Source organism: Molothrus aeneus, unplaced genomic scaffold (genome assembly GCF_037042795.1).
Source record: "Molothrus aeneus isolate 106 unplaced genomic scaffold, BPBGC_Maene_1.0 scaffold_239, whole genome shotgun sequence".
NCBI classification, from domain to species: domain Eukaryota; kingdom Metazoa; phylum Chordata; class Aves; order Passeriformes; family Icteridae; genus Molothrus; species Molothrus aeneus.
The window spans coordinates 60,729-80,686 of record NW_027098903.1 but is presented as its reverse complement, the minus strand read 5'-3'; the positions used below and the strand labels follow the sequence as shown (position 1 = coordinate 80,686).

General features: G+C 56.3%; 1 protein-coding gene across 1 annotated transcript; it reads left to right on the top strand.

The window, feature by feature from the left end:
* The first annotated feature begins 4,184 nt into the window (after positions 1-4,184).
* On the top strand, positions 4,185-19,841 carry SYT3 (synaptotagmin 3). Its single transcript, XM_066570140.1, has 10 exons — positions 4,185-4,221; positions 6,000-6,156; positions 9,373-9,808; positions 10,901-11,447; positions 13,484-13,604; positions 15,505-15,676; positions 16,870-16,999; positions 17,899-17,970; positions 18,529-18,556; positions 19,788-19,841. Exons 2-8 carry the CDS (start codon positions 6,003-6,005, stop codon positions 17,965-17,967), a joined length of 1,629 nt encoding a protein of 542 aa, XP_066426237.1. The 5' UTR covers positions 4,185-4,221; positions 6,000-6,002; the 3' UTR covers positions 17,968-17,970; positions 18,529-18,556; positions 19,788-19,841.
* The last annotated feature ends 117 nt before the right edge of the window (positions 19,842-19,958 follow it).

Genomic DNA, 19,958 nt, shown 5'->3' with positions numbered 1-19,958 from the left:
CCTCGCACATGCGTGTGCAACATTCACCGTCTCCCCTTGCACGCTCGTGTGCAACCACCCTCCCCCTCCCCTTGCACATTCACCGTCTCCCCTTGCACGCTCGTGTGCAACCACACTCGCCCCGCCCCGTGGCGCACTTTCCCCTCCCACCGTGCACACGCGCGTGCCCCTCCCCCCTCCCCTCCTTGCACACGCGCACTGAGCCACTCCCCCCTCCCCCACCTTTGCACACGCGCGTGCCCCTCCCCTCCCCCTCCTTCCGTGCCCCTCCACCCCCGCCCGTGCCCCGCATGCGCACGGGCCCCGCCCCTCCCCCCCCGTGCCCCTCCCCCCTCTCTCTAAGGGCTCTCTCAGGGTCGTCGCCCCTCCCCCAGCCCCGCCCCAAGCCCCTCCCCCTCCCCTTAAAGAGGCAACGACCCCCACTCGAATGTCTTCCAGCGCCCCTCCCCCACCCCCATCCCCTCCCAACCCCCACCCCCCCCAAAAAACCACCCCAGGGTGGGGGAGGGGCGCACCCCAAACCCCTCCCCCCACCCCCAAGAATTCACTGTGACCCTCCCCCCCCCTCCCCCACCACACACACACAAAACAGGGGGGGCGGGGGGAGGGGCGAGGTTCCAGCCCCTCCCCCCACGCGCCAAGGCCCCTCCCCCCACCCCAATAAGCTCCGCCCCCTCTCTTTTTTGCCCCTCCCCCCACTTATAAAGTTAAACCCCGCCCCCACCCTCAAAATGCCCCGCCCCATCCCTTCAATGCCCCTCCCCCTCCCCCAAAGCGCTGCCGAGCTGCCCCTCCCCCACCCCGCGCCCCCCCCCCTTCCCCCGCGCAGCGGCTCGGGTGTAATTACGGGATAATTAATTAATAATTCAGTAATTAATTAATAATTAACGAATTCATTAATGAACGGACCGACGCCTTCTGGAATTTTCTTTGCCGTGGATGGGGGGGAGGAGGGGGAGGGGCTGGGTGTGAAAAGGGGCGGGGCCGAGTGTGCAAAAGGGGGTGGGGAGGGGTGGGCGTGGCCATGTGGGCGTGCAAGGGGGGGTTCTTTAGCACACGGCCCCCACGCTTGGCCACGCCCCTTCCTGGACCACACCCGTTTTTCGTGGCCACGCCCCATGGCGCCCCGTAGGTTTGGCCACGCCCCCTCTTTCGGGGCCACGCCCCCTTGTTTTGCCACGCCTTTTTGGGCCCAACACTCCCTCACTTGACCACGCCCTCTTTAAGGGCCACGCCCTTTCCTTTGTGACCACGCCCCCTCGTTTTACCGCACCTTCTTGCAAAGGCCGCGCCCCCTCATTTGGGACCACGCCCCCTTTTTTTTGGCAATTCCTTCTCCTGAAGGCCACGCCCCCTCGTTTGGGCCACGCCCTCCAGCACCTCCTATAGAAATCACCCCACAGACCCCCCATAGACACCCCCAGATACCCCAGAAACCCCCAGACCCCCCAAATCCGCTCCAAAATCCCCCAAAAGACCCCCTCGAGTTCCCCCATGGACCCCCAGAATTGGCCCCAATAATTCCCCCATAAACCCCCCATAGACCCCGACAGACGCCCCCATAAATCCCCCATAGACCCCCCAGTAATCCCCCAATAATCCCCCTTAGAGACCCCCCAATAATCCCCCAATAATCCCCCCATAGACCCCCACAGGGACCCCCACCGGCGCCCCAATATTCCCCCCATAGAACCCCCATAACCCCCCCCCAAATAATCCCCCCCTAGACCCCCTATATACCCCCATAGCCCCCCAATAATCCCCTCAATTGCCCCCATAAACCCCCCCAATAATTCCCCTATAGCTCCCCAAATTCCCCCCAATAATCCCCCCCAAAATCGGCCCATAGCCCCCCCAATAATGCCCCCCTAAACCCCCCCTATAGCCCCCCCAAAATCCACCCATCAATCCCCCTAAAATCTCCCCATCAATCCCCCAATAAACCCCCCAAAATCCCCCCAAAAATCCCCCATAAATCCCCCTTAAATCCCCCCATAAATCCCCCTTAAATTCCCCCATAAATCCCCCCATAAATCCCTCATAGCCCCCCAATAATCCCCCCATAAATCCCCCAATAATCCCCCCATAATCGCCCCAACAACCCCCCATAAATCCGCCCTCAGCCCCCCAATAACACCCCCCTATAGACCCCCAAGAATCCCCCACAAATTCTTCCATAGCCCCCCATAAATCCCCCATAGCCCCTCAAAACCCCCATAAATCCCCCCAAATCCCCCCATAAATCCCCCATAGCCCCTCAAAATCCCCCATAAATCCCCCCAAATCCCCCCATAAATCCCCCATAGCCCCTCAAAATCCCCCATAAATCCCCCCAAATCCCCCCATAAATCCCCCCATAAATCCCCCAAATCCTCCCCAATAATCCCCCATAAACTCCCCCCCAAAACCCCCCCAAAATCCCCCCCGCCGCCCCCTCCCCGATATCGCCGGGCGGAGCCGAATCCTCTCGGCACCTGCCGGCCGCGCTCGGCCCCTCTCGGCTCCCATCGGCTCCTCCCGGCCACCTTCGGCACCGCTCGGCTGCGGTTCGGGCCGGTTCGGCTCCGCTCGGTGCCTCTCGGGCCGGTTCGGCTCCGCTCGGTGCCTCTCGGGCCGGTTCGGCTCCGGTTCGGCTCCGCTCGGTTCCGTTCGGCTCCGTTCGGCTCCGCTCGGGCCGGCAGGTGAGCGGGGCCCGGCCGGAGGGACCGCGGGGTCCGGGGGGGGGGCGGGGGGAGATTTTGGGGCGATTTTGGGGGTTCAGGTGATGGGGGGCAGGTGGGGGGGGGGGAGGGGTGGGGTTGATTTTGGGGGGCGGTTTTGGGGGTTCAGGTGTGGGGGGCAGGTGATGGGGAGCGGTTTTGGGGGGTGCAGGTGTTGGGGTTCAGGTGTGGGGTGCAGGTTTTGGGGTGGGGTTTTGGGGTTCAGGTGTGTGGGGTTGATTTTGAGGGGCGGTTTTGGGGGTTCAGGTGTGGGGGGCAGGTGATGGGGAGCGGTTTTGAGGGGTTCAGGTGTGTGGGGCAGAATTTGGGGGGCGCTTTTGAGGGGTTCAGGTGTGGGGGTTCAGGTGTGTGGGGCTGATTTTGGGGTGATTTGGGGGTGAAGGTATTGGGGTTCAGGTGTGGGGTGCAGCTTTTGGGGTCATTTTGGGGGTTCAGGTGTGGGGGTTCAGGTGATGGGGGCGGTTTTGGGGGGACAGGTGTGTGGGGCAGGTGATGGAGAGCGGTTTTGGGGTGCAGGTATTGGGGGTTCAGGTGTGCAGAGCTGATTTTAGGGGGGATTTTGGGGTTCAGGTGTGGGGGGCTGATTTTGGGGAGCGGTTTTGGGGGTTCAGGTGTGTGGGGTTGATTTTGGGGTGCAGGTATCGGGGTTCAGGTGTGGGGGTTCAGGTGATGGGGGCGGTTTTGGGGTGCAGGTATTGGGGGTTCGTGTGTGTGAGGGATGCAGGTTTTGGGGTTCAGGTGTGTGGGGCTGATTTTAGGAGGGGATTTTGGGGTGCAGTTTTGGAAGGGGAAGATTTTCGGGGTCGTTTCGGGGGGGACAGGTATTGGGGTTCAGGTGTGTGAGGGGTGCAGGTTTGGGGGCTGATTTTGGGGTTCAGGTGTTTGGGGTGGGGATTTTGGGGTTCAGGTGTGTGGGGCTGATTTTGGGGGGCTGATTTTGGGGGTTCAGGTCTGTGGGGAAGGTGATGTGGAGCAGATTTGGGGGGTTCAGGTATTTGGGGTTCAGGTGTGCGGGGCTGATTTTGGGGTTTAGGTGTTTGGGGTGGGGATTTTGGGGGGCAATTTTGGGGTGGCTTTTTGGGGCTATTTTGGGGTCACTTTTGGGGTAATTTTGTGTCATTTTGGGGTTATTTGGTAATTTTGGGTAATTTTGGGGTGACTTTGGGAGTAATTTTGGGTCATTTTGGGGTCATTTGGTAATTTTGGGTCACTTTTGGGATCATTTTGGGATCAGTTTGGGGGTCACTTTTTGGGGCCATTTTGGGGTCACTTGGGGTCAGTTTTTGGGTAATTTTGGGGTCATTTTGGGGTCATTTTTGGGGTAATTTTGGGTCGTTTTGGGGTCACTTTTGGGGTGTCCCCCCCTCATTTTTGTCCCCCCCCACCCCCCACAGGTGACGCGAGGGGCCCCCCCTGGCCCCGCCCTCCATGGCCCGGCCCCGCCCCCCCCTCCCCCCCCCCGGGCCCCTCTGACCCCCCCCAAAGTCGGGAGACCCCAAAGGTGAGAGGGGGCGGGGCCTAAATGGGTGTGGCTCAAGGGGGAGGGACTTAAAGGGGTGGGGTCTGAGGGGAGGAGCTTAAAAGAAGGTGGGTGGGCAGGGCCTAAAGGGGGGTGGGGCTTGAAAGGGGGAGGGACTTCAATGGGTGGAGGTAGAGGGGAGGGTTTTAAGGGGCGGGGCTAAAATGGGAGGGGCTGAAAGGGGAGGGGTTTCATTGGGAGGGGTTAAAGTGGGAGGGGCTTAAAGGTGTGGGGCAAAAGGGGTGGAGCTTGAAATGGGCGGGGCTTAAAGGGAGGGACTTTATTGGGGAAGGGGTTGAGGGGAGGGGCTTAAGAGGGTGGGGTCAATGGGAGGGGCTTAAGGGGAGGAGCTTAACAAGGTGGGGCTTAAATGGGTGGGGCTTAAGCCTGGCCACTGTGGGAGGGGCTAAAGTGGGAGGGGCTAAAGTGGGAGGGGCAAAAAGGGAAGGGGCTGGGCCAGGTGTGCCCAGGTGTGCCCAGGTGTGCCCAGGTGTGCCCAGGTGTGTTGGGCACCATTTTTTTGCACTGGCCACCACCAGGGTCTACGAGGAGAATTTTTCCCACATTTTCCCCCCATTTTTGCCCATTTTTCCACGGTTTTATCCCATTTTTTTCCACCCCCATCCATGGATCACGACCAGGATGTTTTTTCCACGTTTTTTTTCCAATTTTTTCCCCATTTTGCCCCCACTTTTTGCACATTTTCCCCCCAATTTTCCCCATTTTTTCATCATTCCTCCCCCTCATTTTCCCCCCATTTTTCCCCTTTTCCCCCTCCTTTTTTTTTTTCAATTTTTCCCCCTTTTCCCATTTTTTCCTCATTCCTCCCCATTTTCTCCCATTCCTCCCCATTTTTCTCCCCATTTTCCCCCTTTTTTACCCATTTTTTATTTAGGCCATGTCCAGGGACTGCAATGAGAACATTTTTCCATATTTTATCCATATTTACCCCAAATTTCCGCATTTTTCCCCCATTTTTTCACTGCACACAGAAATCCCAAAAATCTCATTTTCCCCCACATTTTTCCCATTTTTTCTGTGTTTTTTTCTCATTTTTTTCCCCATTTCCAGACCCCATCTAGAGACAATGAGCAGGACATTTTTTCCCATATTTTATCCACATTTTCCCCCAAAATTTCCACATTTTCCCCCCGTTTTTGCAGAAATCCCAAAAAGCTCATTTTCCCCTCCATTTTTTCCCAATTTCCCGTGTTTTTCCCCATTTTTTAGGCCATGTCTGGGCACTACGAGGAGAACGTTTATCCTATACTTTTATCACTGTGTATTTTCTCTATATTTTCCCCAAATTTCCCCATTTTTTCACCGTATCCCAAAAATCTCAAAGACCTCATTTCCCCCCCATTTTTTCCCAATTTTTCCCATTTTCCCCCCATTTTTTTCCCCATTTCCCCCCCCCCCCATTTCCAGGCCAGTCTGGGCAGTAGGAGGAGAACCTTTTTCTCCATATTTTCCCCAAATTTCCACATTTTCCCCCCCGTTTTTTCACCACACCCAGAAATCCCCAAAATCTCATTTTCCTGCCCATTTTTTCCCAATTTCCCCTGTTTTTTCCCCATTTCCCAGGCCATGTTGGGGGATTATGAGGAGGACATTTGCCTCATGATGTCGTCTGTATTCTCTCCATATTTTCCCCAAATTTCCACATTTTCCCCCCGTTTTTTCACCACACCCAGAAATCCCAAAATCTCGTTTTCCCGCCCGTTTTTTCCCAATTTCCCGTGGTTTTTCCCCGTTTCCAGGCCATGTCCGGGGACTACGAGGAGGACGTTTGCCGCAGCGCGCTGCGCCTGGTGCACGAGCTCTGCTTCGCCCCCCGCGCCCGCCCGCCCCACGCCCGCTGCCTCGAGTTCACCGACCTGCTGCGGCACCGCGGGCACCCCCGGCCCGCCGACACAGGTACGGCACACCTGGGCACACCTGGGCACACCTGGGCACACCTGGGCACACCTGGGCACACCTGGGCACGGGTACAGTGCACCTGGGCACACCTGGGCACGGGTACAGTGCGCCTGGGTACACCTGGATACACCTGGGCACACCTGGGCACACATGGGCACGGGTACAGTGCACCTGGGTACACCTGGGCACACCTGGGCACACCTGGGTACGGGTACAGTGCACCTGGGTACACCTGGGTACACCTGGGTACACCTGGGCACACCTGGGCACACCTGGGTACGGGTACAGTGCACCTGGGTACACCTGGATACACCTGGGCACACCTGGGTTACACCTGGGCACACCTGGGCACACCTGGGTTACACCTGGGTACACCTGGACACAGGTACAGTGCACCTGGGCACACCTGGGCACACCTGGGTTACACCTGGGCACACACCTGGGATGTGCCCCCCCCCAAATTTGGGACCCCCCAAGTTTGGGACCCCCCCCCTCCCCCCCCAGCAATTAGGATCCCTTTGGGGGGAATTTGGGGTGGATTTTTGGGTTCATTTTGGGTGGATTCTGGTCAATTTGAGTGAATTTGGGTGAAATTTGGCGGAATTTTGGTTGACTTTGAGTTGATTTGGGGTAATTTTGGGTCTCCCGGTCAATTTTGGGTGGAATTTTGTGAATTTGGTGGGATTTTGGTTGGATTTGTGTGGAATTTGAGTGGATTTTGGTGAATTTTGGGTGGATTTTTGGGTAAAATTTTGAGTGGATTTTTATTAATTTGGGTGAATTCTGGGTGGATTTTGGTGGGTTTTTTTTTTTTTTGTGGATTTTGGAGGATTTTGTATGGATTTTTATGACTTTTTCTAGATTTTTTTTTTAAATTTAGCTGAATTTATAGAATATTTGGGCAGATTTTGAGTGAATTTTGTGGATCTGGAGTGGAATTTGTTGAATTTTTCTGGATTTTGTGTGAATTTTCCTGGATCCTTGTTGATTTTGGGTCGATTTTGTGTGAAATGGGGGAATTTGGGGCAGATTTTGGTGAGTTTGGGGAAACTGTTGTGGATTTTCATGGATTTTGGTGAATTTTAACTGGACTTTTATGAATTTGGGTGAATTTTGAGTGGATTTTTCTGGGTTTTGGTCAGATTTGAGTGGATTTTTTTATTTTGTGTGGATTTTTGTGAATTTGGGTGAATTTTGGGTAGATTTGAGTGGACTTGGGTGGATTTATGTGGATTTGGGTGAACTTTTGGTGATTTTTATGAGTTTGGTGAATTTTGGGTCGATATTTGTGAATTTTGGCTGGATTTTTGGTGGAGTTTTGTGAATTTGAGTGAACTAGGTGAGATTTGGATGGATTTGGGTGGATTTTGGGTGGATTTGGGTGGATTTTTTTGAATTCTGAGTGAACTTTTCTGGACTTTTTGATAATTTGGGGTGACTTTTGAGTGGATTTTTCTGGATTTTGGTGAATTTTGGGTGATTTTCCCCCCCAGAGGTGTCGCTGTCTCTGCTCTCTGTCATCGTCGCCTCCTGCGGCCTGGTCCTGCTGGGGGTTTGGGGCAATCCTGGCTCGATTTTGGTCAATTCTGGGTGTATTTTTTTGTTATTTTGTGTAGATTTTTTGTAATTTTGAGTGGATTTTGGTTAATTTTGGTGAATTTTGGTGAATTTTGAGTGATTTTATCCCCCCCCAGAGGTGTCTGTGCCGCTGCTCTCTGTCATCGTCACCCTCTGCGGCCTGGTCCTGCTGGGGGGTTTGGGTGCATTTCTGTGAATTCTGGATGGATTTTTATGGAATTTTTTTTTGTATTTTGGTGAATTTGGGGCTGAATTTGGGTGATTTTGGTTAATTTGGGGTCATCTTCCACCCCAGAGGTGTCGGTGTCGCTGCTCTCCGTCATTGTCACCTCCTGCGGCCTGGTCCTGCTGAGGGGGTGGGACAATCCTGGCTGGATTTTGGTCAATCTTGGCTGGATTTTTGTGATTCTTGAGTGGATTTTTGCAGATTTTGTGTACATTTTTGTGATTTTTGGGTTAATGTTGGGTTTAATTTGGGTGAATTTGGTAAATTTTGGTTAATTTTGTCCCCCCCAGAGGTGTTGGTGTCTCTGCGGCCTGGTCCTGCTGAGGGGGTGGGACAATCCTGGCTGGATTTTGGTCAAACATGGCTGGATTTTTGTGATTTTTGATTTGATTTTTATGGATTTTGTGTCGATTTTTCTAGATTTTGTGTGGATTTTGGGTTGAATTTGGGTGATTTTGGGTCTCTCTCCTCCCCAGAGGTGTCAGTGTCTCTGCTCTCCATCATCGTCACCTCCTGCGGCCTGGTCCTGCTGAGGGGGTGGGACAATCCTGGCTGGATTTTGGTCAATCTTGGCTGGATTTTTGTGATTCTTGAGTGGATTTTTGCGGATTTTGTGTACATTTTTGTGATTTTTGGGTTAATTTTGGGTTGAATTTGGGTGATTTTGGTTAATTCTGTCCCCCCCAGAGGTGTCGGTGTCTCTGCTCTCCATCCTTGTCACTTTCTGCGGCCTGGTCCTGCCGGGAGTGTTTGGGTGAATTTGTGTGAATTTCTGTGAATTCTGGGTGGATTTTGGTCAATTCTGGATGGATTTTTCTGGATTTTTTGGATAATTTTGGATGGATTTTTCTGAGTTTTGGTTAATTTTGGATCATTTTGTACCCCCCCAGAGGTGTTGGTGTCTCTGCTCTCCACCATCGTCACCTTCTGCGGCCTGGTCCTGCTGGGGGTGTGGCAATCCTGACTGGATTTTGGTCAATCCTGGCTGGATTTTTTTTTGTTATTTTATTGAATTTTGGGTTGAATTTGGGTGATTTTGGTCAATTTTGTCCCCCCCAGAGGTGTCAGTGTCGCTGCTCTCCGTCATCGTCACCTTCTGCGGCCTGGTCCTGCTAGGGGGGTTTGGGTGGATTTGTGTGAACTTCTGTGAATTCTGGATGGATTTTTCTGGATTTTTTTGGATAATTTTGGGTTGAATTTGGGTGATTTTGGTCAATTTTGTCCCCCCCCCAGAGGTGTCGGTGTCGCTGCTCTCCGTCATCGTCACCTTCTGCGGCCTGGTCCTGCTAGGGGGGTTTGGGTGGATTTGTGTGAATTTCTGTGAATTCTGGATGGATTTTTCTGGATTTTTTTGGATATTTTTGGGTTGAATTTGGGTGATTTTGGTCAATTTTGTCCCCCCCCCCCAGAGGTGTCGGTGTCGCTGCTCTCCGTCATCGTCACCTTCTGCGGCCTGGTCCTGCTCGGCGTCTCCCTCTTCGTCTCCTGGAAGCTCTGCTGGGTCCCCTGGCGCCACAAGGGGGGTCCCGGGGGGGTCCCCCCGAGGAAAGACCCCCCCCAAGGCCTGGGGGGGGGGGGCGGGGCTCCGGGCCCTTTTGGGGACCCCCTCCCCGACCGGGGGGACCCCCCCGAGCCCGCCCCCGAGCGCTGCTACCTGGACATGGGGCCCTGCCCCGAAATTGGGGGGGGGTCCCGGGGCTTGGCCCCGCCCCTCCCCCCGCCCCTCCCCCTCCCCGGCTCCGGACCCCCCCAGGGTCCCCCCGAATTTGGGGGGGACGGTGGGGGAGGGGCGGGGGGGCTGCCCAGCGTCCCCTCGCAGCAGCTCGGTGGGGGGATGGGCGGCAGGTAAGGGGGGGGGGTTGGGGCGTTTGGGGACATTTGGGGACATTTGGGGACATTGGGGGCATTTGGGGACATTCTCTAACCCCAACTCCTCCATCCCCAAACCATCTCAAACCTCAAATCCTCAACCCCAAAACCACCTCTAACCCCAAATCCCTCACCCCAAAACCACCTCTAACCCCAAATCCCTCACCCCAAAACCACCTCTAACCCCAAATCCATGACACCAAATCCCCTGAATCCCCCAAATCCTGCATCCCAAAACCTTCTCTAACCCCAAAACCTCCATCCCAAAACCATCCTTAACCCCAAAACTGTGACCCCAAAACCATCTCTAACCCCAAATCCCCATCCCAAAACCACCTCTAACCCCAAGTCCTCCACCCCAAATCCCCCAAACGCCCCAAATCCTGCATCCCAAAACCTTCTCTGACCTCAAATCCCCCACCCAAAAAACCATGTCTAACCCCAAATCCATGACCCCAAAACCATCTCTAACCCCCAGACCTCCATCCCAAAACCATCCTTAACCCCAAATCCCTCACCCCAAAACCTTCTCCAACCCTAAATCCCCCATCCCAAATCCCCTAAATCCCCCAAATCCTCCATCCCGAAACCTTCTCTAGCCCCAAATCCCTCACCCCAAAACCACCTCTAACCCCAAATCCATGACACCAAATCCCCTAAATCCCCCAAACCCTCCACCCCAAAACCTTCTCTGACTCCAAATCCCCCACCCAGAAAATATCTCAAACCCTAAATCCAAGACCCCAAAACCATCTCTAACCCCCAGACCTCCATCCCAAAACCATCCTTAACCCCAAATCCCTCACCCCAAAACCTTCTCCAACCCTAAATCCCCCATCCCAAATCCCCTAAATCCCCCAAATCCTCCATCCCGAAACCTTCTCTAGCCCCAAATCCCTCACCCCAAAACCACCTCTAACCCCAAATCCATGACACCAAATCCCCTAAATCCCCCAAATCCTCCACCCCAAAACCTTCTCTGACTCCAAATCCCCCACCCAAAAACCATCTCAAACCCTAAATCCATGACCCCAAAACCTTCTCTGACCCCAAATCTCTTCTCCCCAGCTCGTCGCTGCCCCCGGTCCCCGAGGAGCCCCCTGCCCACCTGGGCCAGATCCAGCCCGAGCTCTACGGCCCCGCCGGTGACCCCGAGCCGGGCGGTGCCCGGGGCGGTGGCCCCGGCGGCGGCCCCGGGGGCGGCCCCGGCGGCGTCCCCGCGTCCCCTCCGTGCGGCCGCCTCCAGGTGTCCCTGCGCTACTCGTACGGCTCCCAGCAGCTCCTGGTGCGCGTCCTGCGCGCCCGGGACCTGCCGGCCAAGGACTCCAACGGCTTCTCGGACCCCTACGTGAAGATCTACCTGCTGCCCGACCGCAAGAAGAAGTTCCAGACCAAGGTGCTGAGGAGGACGCTGAACCCCGAGTGGGACGAGACCTTCAGCTTCGGGGTGCCCTTCGCCGAGCTGCCGGCGCGGCGGCTGCACTTCAGCGTCTACGACTTCGACCGCTTCTCGCGGCACGACCTCATCGGGCAGGTGGTGATGGACAACCTGCTGGAGGCGGCCGAGGCGCGGCCCGAGGTGGCCATCTGGAGGGACATCCAGGAGGGGACGGGGGTGAGTGGACGCTGGAATGGTGGGGAGCCCCCAAAAGACCTCAAAATTCCATAAAAAAAACGGGTCATGGGACAGGTGAGGTGAGCAGGTAATCCTGGAGAACCTTCTGGAGATGGTCACCAGAGGGACATCCAGGAGGGGACGGGGGTGAGTGGACATTGAAATTGCGTGGAGCCCCAAAAAATTGTGGGAAGCCCCAGAGAGATCCAAAACTCCATAAAAAAGGGTTGTGGGACAGGTGAGATGAGCAGGTGGTGCTGGAGAACCTGCTGGAGGTGGCCACCTGGAGGGACGTCCAGGAGGGGACAGGGGTGAGCGGACATTGAAATTGTGGGGAACCCATGAGGAACGCCAAAAGATTCCAAAACTCCTAAAAAACCCCAGAGAAAAACCCAAAAACTCATGGGGTAAATGGTGCTGGAGAACCTTCTGGAGGTGGTCACCAGAGGTTCCATCTGGAGGGACATCCAGGAGGGGACAGGGGTGAGTGGACACTGAAATCTTGGGAAACTCCAAAAGGATCCCAAAACTTCTAAAAAATCAAAAAAAAAAAATCCCAGAAAAACCCCAAAAATTCATGGGGTAAATGGTGCTGGAGAACCTTCTGGAGGTGGTCACCAGAGGGACATCCAGGAGGGGACGGGGGTGAGTGGACGCTGAAATCTTGGGGTACCCACGAGGAGAAAGGAAGAACCCCAAAAGACCTGAAAATTCCATAGAAAAGGGTCATGGGACAGGTGAGGTGAGCAGGTGGTCCTGGAGAACGTTCTAGAGATGGTTGTTCAAGGTTGTTCGAGGACATTGAAATCGTGGGGAACCCATGGGGAACCCCAAAAGATTCCAAAACTCCTAAAAAGTCCTGGAAAAACCCCAGGAAAAAAATGCAAAAAGATCACGGGAGAGGTGTTGCAGGAGAACCTTCTGGAGATGGTCACCAGAGGGACATCCAGGAGGGGATGGGGTGAGTGGACACTGAAATGGTGGGGAGCCCCAAAAAGACCCCAAAACTCCTAAAAAATCCCAGAAAAAACCTCGGAAGTCCGTGAGAAAGGTGGTGCAGGAGAACCTTCCAGAGATGGTGATCCACGGTACCCACCTGTCTGGAGGTGACACCTGGAGGCACCTGTCCCACCTGTCCCTGTCCCCGCATCTCTGCTCGCCTCTCACCTGTCCCTCAGTCTCTCGCTTGTCCCTCACCTGTCCCTGTCCCTGTCCCTCACCTGTCCTTGTCCCTCACCTGTCCCTGTCCCTGTCCCTGTTCCTCACCTGTCCCTGTCCCTGTCCCTGTCCCTCACCTGTCCTTGTCCCTCACCTGTCCCTGTCCCTGTCCCTGTTCCTCACCTGTCCCTCACCTGTCCTTGTCCCTCACCTGTCCCTGTCCCTGTCCCTCACCTGTCCCTGTCCCTCACCCGTGCTCATGTTCTACCTGTCCCTCACCTGTCCCACCTGTCCCTGTCCTTCACCTGTCCCACCTGTCCCTGTCCTTCACCTGTCCCACCTGTCCCTCACCTCTCCCTGTCCCTGTCCCTGTCCCTCACCTGTCTCTGTCCCTGTCCCTGTCCCTGTCCCTGTCCCTGTCCCTGTCCCTGTCCCTGTCTCTCACCTGTCCCTGTCCCTGTCCCTGTCCCTCACCTGTCCCAGTCCCTCACCCATGCTCATGTCCCACCTGTCCCTGTCCCTCACCTGTCCCTGTCCCTCACCCCTGCTCATGTCCCACCTGTCCCTGTCCCTCACCTGTCCCTGTCCCTCACCTGTCCCTGTCCCTGTCCCTGTCCCTCACCTGTCCCTGTCCCTCACCTGTCCCTGTCCCTCACCCCTGCTCATGTCCCACCTGTCCCTGTCCCTCACCTGTCCCTGTCCCTCACCTGTCCCTGTCCCTGTCCCTGTCCCTCACCTGTCCCTGTCCCTCACCTGTCCCTGTCCCTCACCCCTGCTCATGTCCCACCTGTCCCTGTCCCTCACCTGTCCCTGTCCCTCACCTGTCCCTGTCCCTGTCCCTGTCCCTCACCTGTCCCTCACCTGTCCCTGTCCCCCAGGAGAAGGCCGACCTGGGCGAGGTGAATTTCTCCCTCTGTTACCTGCCCACGGCCGGGCGCCTCACGGTCACCGTCATCCGCGCCTCCAACCTGCGCGCCATGGACCTCACCGGCTACTCAGGTGTGTACAGGTGTGCACAGGTGTGCTCAGGTGTGTCACAGGTGTGTACAGGTGTGTACAGGTGTGTCACAGGTGTGCACAGTTGTGTACAGGTGTGTCCAGGTGTGCACAGGTGTGTCACAGGTGTGCACAGGTGTGTACAGGTGTGTCCAGGTGTGCACAGGTGTGTCACAGGTGTGTCCAGGTGTGCACAGGTGTGTACAGGTGTGCTCAGGTGTGTCACAGGTGTGCTCAGGTGTGTCACAGGTGTGTACAGGTGTGCTCAGGTGTGTCACAGGTGTGTACAGGTGTGTACAGGTGTGTCACAGGTGTGTCACAGGTGTGCACAGTTGTGTACAGGTGTGTCCAGGTGTGCACAGGTGTGTCACAGGTGTGTCCAGGTGTGCACAGGTGTGTACAGGTGTGCTCAGGTGTGTCACAGGTGTGTACAGGTGTGTCCAGGTGTGCTCAGGTGTGTCACAGGTGTGCTCAGGTGTGTCACAGGTGTGTCACAGGTGTGTACAGGTGTGTCCAGGTGTGCACAGGTGTGTCACAGGTGTGTCCAGGTGTGCACAGGTGTGTGTACAGGTGTGCTCAGGTGTGTCACAGGTGTGCTCAGGTGTCATTGATCCATAAGTCTATGGGCTGTTCTATGGGGTCTATGGGGTGCTATGGGGTTCTATGGGGTGCTATGGGGTCTATGGAGTCTGTGGGGTTCTATGGGTTATTATGGGGTCTGTGGGTTATTATGGGGTCTGTGGGTTATTATGGGCTGTTTTGGGGTGCTTTGGGGTCTATGGGGTGCTATGGGTTCTATGGGGTCTATGGGGTTCTATGGGTTCTATGGGGTGCTATGGGGTGCTATGGATTCTATGGGGTGCTATGGGGTCTGTGGGGTGCTATGGGGTCTGTGGGGTGCTATGGGTTCTATGAGGTTCTATGGGACTCCATGGGTTCTATGGGGTGCTATGGGGTCTATGGGGTGCTATGGGGTTCTATGGGGTTCCATGGGTTCTATGGGGTTCCATGGGGTGCTATGGGTTGTTATGGGATCTATGGGGTCTATGGGGTGCTATGGGGTTCTATGGGGTTCCATGGGTTCTATGGGGTTCCATGGGGTGCTATGGGGTGCTATGGGTTGTTATGGGATCTATGGGGTCTATGGGGTGCTATGGGGTTCTATGGGGTTCCATGGGGTCTATGGGGTTCCATGGGGTGCTATGGGGTGCTATGGGTTGCTATGGGATCTATGGGGTCTATGGGGTGCTATGGGGTTCTATGGGGTTCCATGGGTTCTATGGGGTTCCATGGGGTGCTATGGGGTTCCATGGGTTGTTATGGGATCTATGGGGTCTATGGGGTGCTATGGGGTGCTATGGGGTTCTATGGGGTTCCATGGGTTCTATGGGGTTCCATGGGGTGCTATGGGGTGCTATGGGTTGTTATGGGATCTATGGGGTCTATGGGGTGCTATGGGGTGCTATGGGGTTCATGGGCTATTATGGAGTCTATGGGTTATTATGGGGTGCTATGGGGTCCATGGGGTCCCGTGTGTTATTATGGGGTGTTTTGGGGTGCTATGGCGTTCATGGGGTTCCATGGGGTTCTGTGGGTCAATAGGGGTTGCTGTGGGTTATTATGGGTTATTATGGGATGTTGTTACGGGCTTCTATGGACCATTATGGGACGTTTCGGGGCCTGTGGGGCCCTGTGGGTTATTATGGGTTATTATGGGATGTTGTTACGGGCTTCTATGGACCATTATGGGACGTTTCGGGGCCTGTGGGTTATTATGGGTTATTATGGGATGTTGTTACGGGCTTCTATGGACCATTACGGGACGTTTCGGGGCCTGTGGGGCCCTGTGGGTTATTTTGGGGGCGCTTTGGGGCTCCACGGGGCGTGCGGGGGGCCCCCGCAGACCCCTACGTGAAGGCCTCGCTGATGGCCGAGGGCCGGCGGCTGAAGAAGCGCAAGACGTCCATCAAGAAGAACACGCTGAACCCCAACTACAACGAGGCGCTGGTGTTCGACGTGCCCCACGAGAGCGTGCACCACGTCAGCCTCACCATCGCCGTCGTCGACTACGACTGGTGCGCCCTGGGGGCTCCGGGGAGGGGCCCCGAGAGGTTTCGGGGTCGTTTTGGGGGGGTTTTGGGGGGTTTTGGGGGGTTTTGGGGGTCATCCCGGAGCAGTGGTTGACACTGGTTGACATCCAAGGTGAGAGCGTCAACGTGGCCGCTGTCGTTGGGTTGGACTGGTTTGTACTGGGAGGGTTTTAGGGGGTCCTAGGGGGTTCTGAAGAGATTTTTGGGGGGACTTAGAGGGGGTTTGGGGCGATTTTGGGGGGTTTTGTGGCGATTTTGGGGGGTTTTGGGGCATTTGGGGTCATCCCAGAGCAATGGTTGACATTGGTTGATGTCCAACATGAGAACGTCGACGTCGTCATCATTGTTGGGTTGAACTGGTTTGTACTGGGAGGTACTGGGGAGTCTCTGGAGGGAATTTTGGGGTCTTTGTGGTGTCCTGGAGAGGTTTTGGGGTGATCTGGGGGGATTTCGGGGCGTTTGGGGTCATCCCAGCGCAATGGGATGCTCTTTCTTTGACGTCCTCCGTGAAAACGTGAACGTCATCATCATCGTTGGGTTGAACTGGTTTGTACTGGGAAGATCTGGCTGGGATTTGGAGGGTCTCTGGGGGTCTTTTGGGGTCTTTGAAGGGTCTTGAGGGGATTTTGGGGTGATTTGGGGTGGCTTTGGGGTGTTTGGGGTCATCCTGGATCAATGGGATTCTCTTCGGTTGACATCCAACATGAGAACGTCAATGTTGTCGTCATTGTTGGGTTGAACTGGTTTGTACTGGGAGGTACTGGGGAGGGTCTTTGGAGGGAATTTTGGAGTCTTTGAAGGTTCTTGAGGGAATTTTGGGGTGATTTGGGGGGGTTTTGGGGTATGTGGGGATAATTTTGGGGGATTTTGGGGTCGTTTGGGGGGATTTTGGGGTCCTGCAGAATGGGGGATTTTTGGGGTATTTTAGGGGTGATTTTGGGGTTTTTTGGGATCCTCCTGACCCCCCCAAAATCAGTCTTGAGGGGATGAGGGGACTGTTGTGGGTGGGCCAGATTTGGGGTCGTTTTGGGCGATTTTGTGGTCGTTTTGTGGGATTTTGGGGCCGTTTTTGGGGATTTCGGTGTCCTACAGAACCGGGATTTTTTAGGCTATTCTCGGGGGGGGGGGATTTTGGGTTTTTTTGGGGTGCCCCTGTGACCCCTGTGACCCCTCGATAGCATCGGGCACAACGAGGTGATCGGGCTGTGCCGCGTGGGCAGCGACGCCGACGGCCCCGGCCGCGAGCACTGGGCGCAGATGTTGGCGAACCCCCGCAAGCCCATCGAGCACTGGCACACCCTGGTGGAGGTCAGGAGCCCCCCAAAACCCACCCACCTGGGGACCCCCAAAACCCACCTGGGGACCCCCAAAACCCCCAGGACCCCATAGGGAACCCCCAGATCCCATAGGAACCCCCCCATACCCCATAAGGACCCCATAGGATCCCCCACAAACCCATCGAGCACTGGCACACCCTGGTGGAGGTCAGGAGCCCCCCAAAACCCACCTGGGGACCCCCAAAACCCACCTGGGACCCCCAAAACCCCCAGGACCCCGTAGGCAACCCCCAGATCCCATAAAGATCCCCCAGGGAGCCCCAGGATCCCATAAGGATCCCATAGGAGCCTTTGGGGAACCCCTGACCCCATAGAGACCCCTCTGACCCCATAAAGGACCAATAGGGGCAGCCCAGGACCCCATGGGGACCCCCCTGACCCCATAGGGACCCCCCTGACCCCATAGGGACCCCCCTGACCCCATAGGGGGCCCCTGGAAGCCAAAGGGGACCTCGGGATCCCTGACAGCGTCCGTCTGTCCTGTCCTGTCCCTGTGTCCCTCCGTCCCTCTGTCCGTGTCCCTCTCGCTCTCTGTCCCCATCCCTGTGTCCCTGTGTCCCTGTCCCTGTGTCCGTCCGTCTGTCCCTGTCCCCTCCCTGTCCCTCTGTCCCCGTGTCCCCGTGTCCGTGTGTCCGTCTGTGTGTCCGTGTGTCCCCCCGTGTCCCCGTGTCCGTGTGTCCCTCTGTCCATCCTGGCGTCCGTGTGTCCCCCCGTGTCCCCGTGTCCGTGTGTCCCTGTGTCCGTGTGTCTGTGCGTCCGTCCGTGTGTCCCCGTGTCCGTGTGTCCGTGTGTCTGTGCGTCCGTCCGTGTGTCCCCGTGTCCGTGTGTCCGTCTGTGTGTCCCCGTGTCCGTGTGTCCGTCCGTCCCCAGGAGAAGGCTCTGACCAAGGCGGCCCCGCGGGACAAAGCGGCCCCGGGAGAGGCCCTGGGCCCGCCCTGAGCGGTGAGAGCCAAACTGGGCAAACTGGGAGGGACTGGGAGGGGCTGGGAGCCAAACTGGGCAAACTGGGAGGGACTGGGAGGGACCGGGAGCCAAACTGGGCAAACTGGGAGGGACTGGGAGGGACTGGGAATTCACATTTTCATACTGAGGGCACTGGGGCCATACTGGGAGGACACTGGTCCATACTGGGAGTTACCATTTCCATGCCGGTCCATACTGGCCTGGACTGGTTTATACTGGTCCATTCTGGTTTATACTGGTCTGTACTGGTCCTTACCAGTCCGTGCTGGTTTATACCAGTCCATACCATTCCATACTGGTCCATACTGGTCTATACTGGTCCATACTGGTTTATACCCGTCCATACCAGTCCATACCAGTCCATACCATTCCATACTGGTCTATACTGGTCCATACTGGTTTATACCCGTCCATACCAGTCCATACCATTCCATACTGGTCTATACTGGTCCATACTGGTTTATACCCGTCCATACCAGTCCATACCATTCCATACTGGTCCATACTGGTCCATACTGGTCCGTTCTGGTCCCGCAGGGCCGGAGCCGCCGGGGCCGCCGGGCCCGAAGCCATGGGGGCCCCCCCGGCCCCCCCCGGGCCCCCCCCGGGCCCCCCAAGACACGGGGGGGCCCCGCCCCCCCCCACTGTGAACCCCAAAATCCGGGGGGGGGTGGGGGGGGGGTGAAGGGGACCCCCCCCCCCAAAAAAAAATGGGGCTCCCCCCCCGCCCCTCCCCCACCCCCCCGTGTGTGTCCGTTCGTGTTTGGGGGGGGGGGGGGGAACCCCAAAAAATGGGGGAGGGGGGGGAGCCCAAAAAAAGCGATCCCCAAAAAGGGACCCCAAAAATTTCGCGGGGAGACCCCAAAATGGCGACCCCAAAAAAGGGGGGAGGGGGACCCCAAAAAGGGAAACCCTAAAAAACGGGACCCCAAGAAAAGGGATCCCAAAATGGAGGAGGGGGACCCCAAAAAAAAGGGATCCCCAAAAAGGGAGGGGGGGAACCCAAAAAAGCCCCTAAAAGGGACCCCCAAAAAAAGGAAACCCTAAATAAAGGGACCCCAAAATGGGACCCCAAAAAAAGGGATCGGGGGGGACCCCAAAAAAAGGAAACCTTAAAACAAGGGATGCCAAAAATGAGACCCTAAAAAGGGAGAGGGAGACCCCAAAAAAGGACCCCAAAATGGGGGAGGGGGACCCTAAAAAAAAGGGACCCCAAAAAGGGACCCCAAAAAAGGGACCCCAAAAGGGACCCCCAGTAACCCCCCCCCTAAAAAAATGGACCCCAAAAAAGGGACCTCGGGGTGTCCCCCCCATAAAAAAGGGACCCCAAAAGGATCTCGGGGTGCCCCCCCCTAAAAAAGGGACCCCAAAAAGGGACCCCCAAAAAGGGACCCCCAAAAAAGGGACCCCAAAAAAGGGACCCCCAGTAACCCCCCCCTAAAAAAATGGACCCCAAAAAAGGGACCCCAAAAAAGGGACCCCAAGTTTACCCCCCCCCAATAAGGGACCCCAAAAAGGGACCTTGGGGTGTCCCCCCCAAAAAAGGGACCCCAAAAGGACCTCGGGGTGTGCCCCCCCCTTAAAAAGGGTCCCCATTTTTGTCACCCCCCCCCCCTTTGTGTGTGTCCCCCCCAAAATCTCCGTGCCCCTCCCCCCGCCCCCCTTTGTGTGTGTTTGTCCCCAAACGGGACCCGGGGACCCCCAAACCCCGGTGTGTCCCCCCCCGGTGTCCCCTCGGTGTCCCCGTGTGTCCCCTCCCCCCCCGGGTGTGTCCGTGTGGGGCCGGGGGGGTCCCCAAAGCCATAAAACCCCCCCGAAAAAAAAAACCCCAAAAATCAATAAAGCCCAAATAACGACCCCGAGAGAGGCTGGTGGCACCTGGGGACACCTGGGGACACCTGGGGGGGGTTTGGGGACATTGGGGGGCTTGGAGACATTGAGGACATTGGGGACATTTGGGAGCTGGG

Excerpts from the sequence above, each read along its gene's own strand:
- SYT3 (XM_066570140.1), top strand. The coding sequence starts at position 6,003 with ATGTCCGGGGACTACGAGGAGGACGTTTGCCGCAGCGCGCTGCGCCTG. Across the intron at positions 9,809-10,900 it reads GGTGGGGGGATGGGCGGCAG|CTCGTCGCTGCCCCCGGTCC; the intron begins GTAAGGGGGGGG and ends TCTTCTCCCCAG. Across the intron at positions 11,448-13,483 it reads ACATCCAGGAGGGGACGGGG|GAGAAGGCCGACCTGGGCGA; the intron begins GTGAGTGGACGC and ends CCTGTCCCCCAG.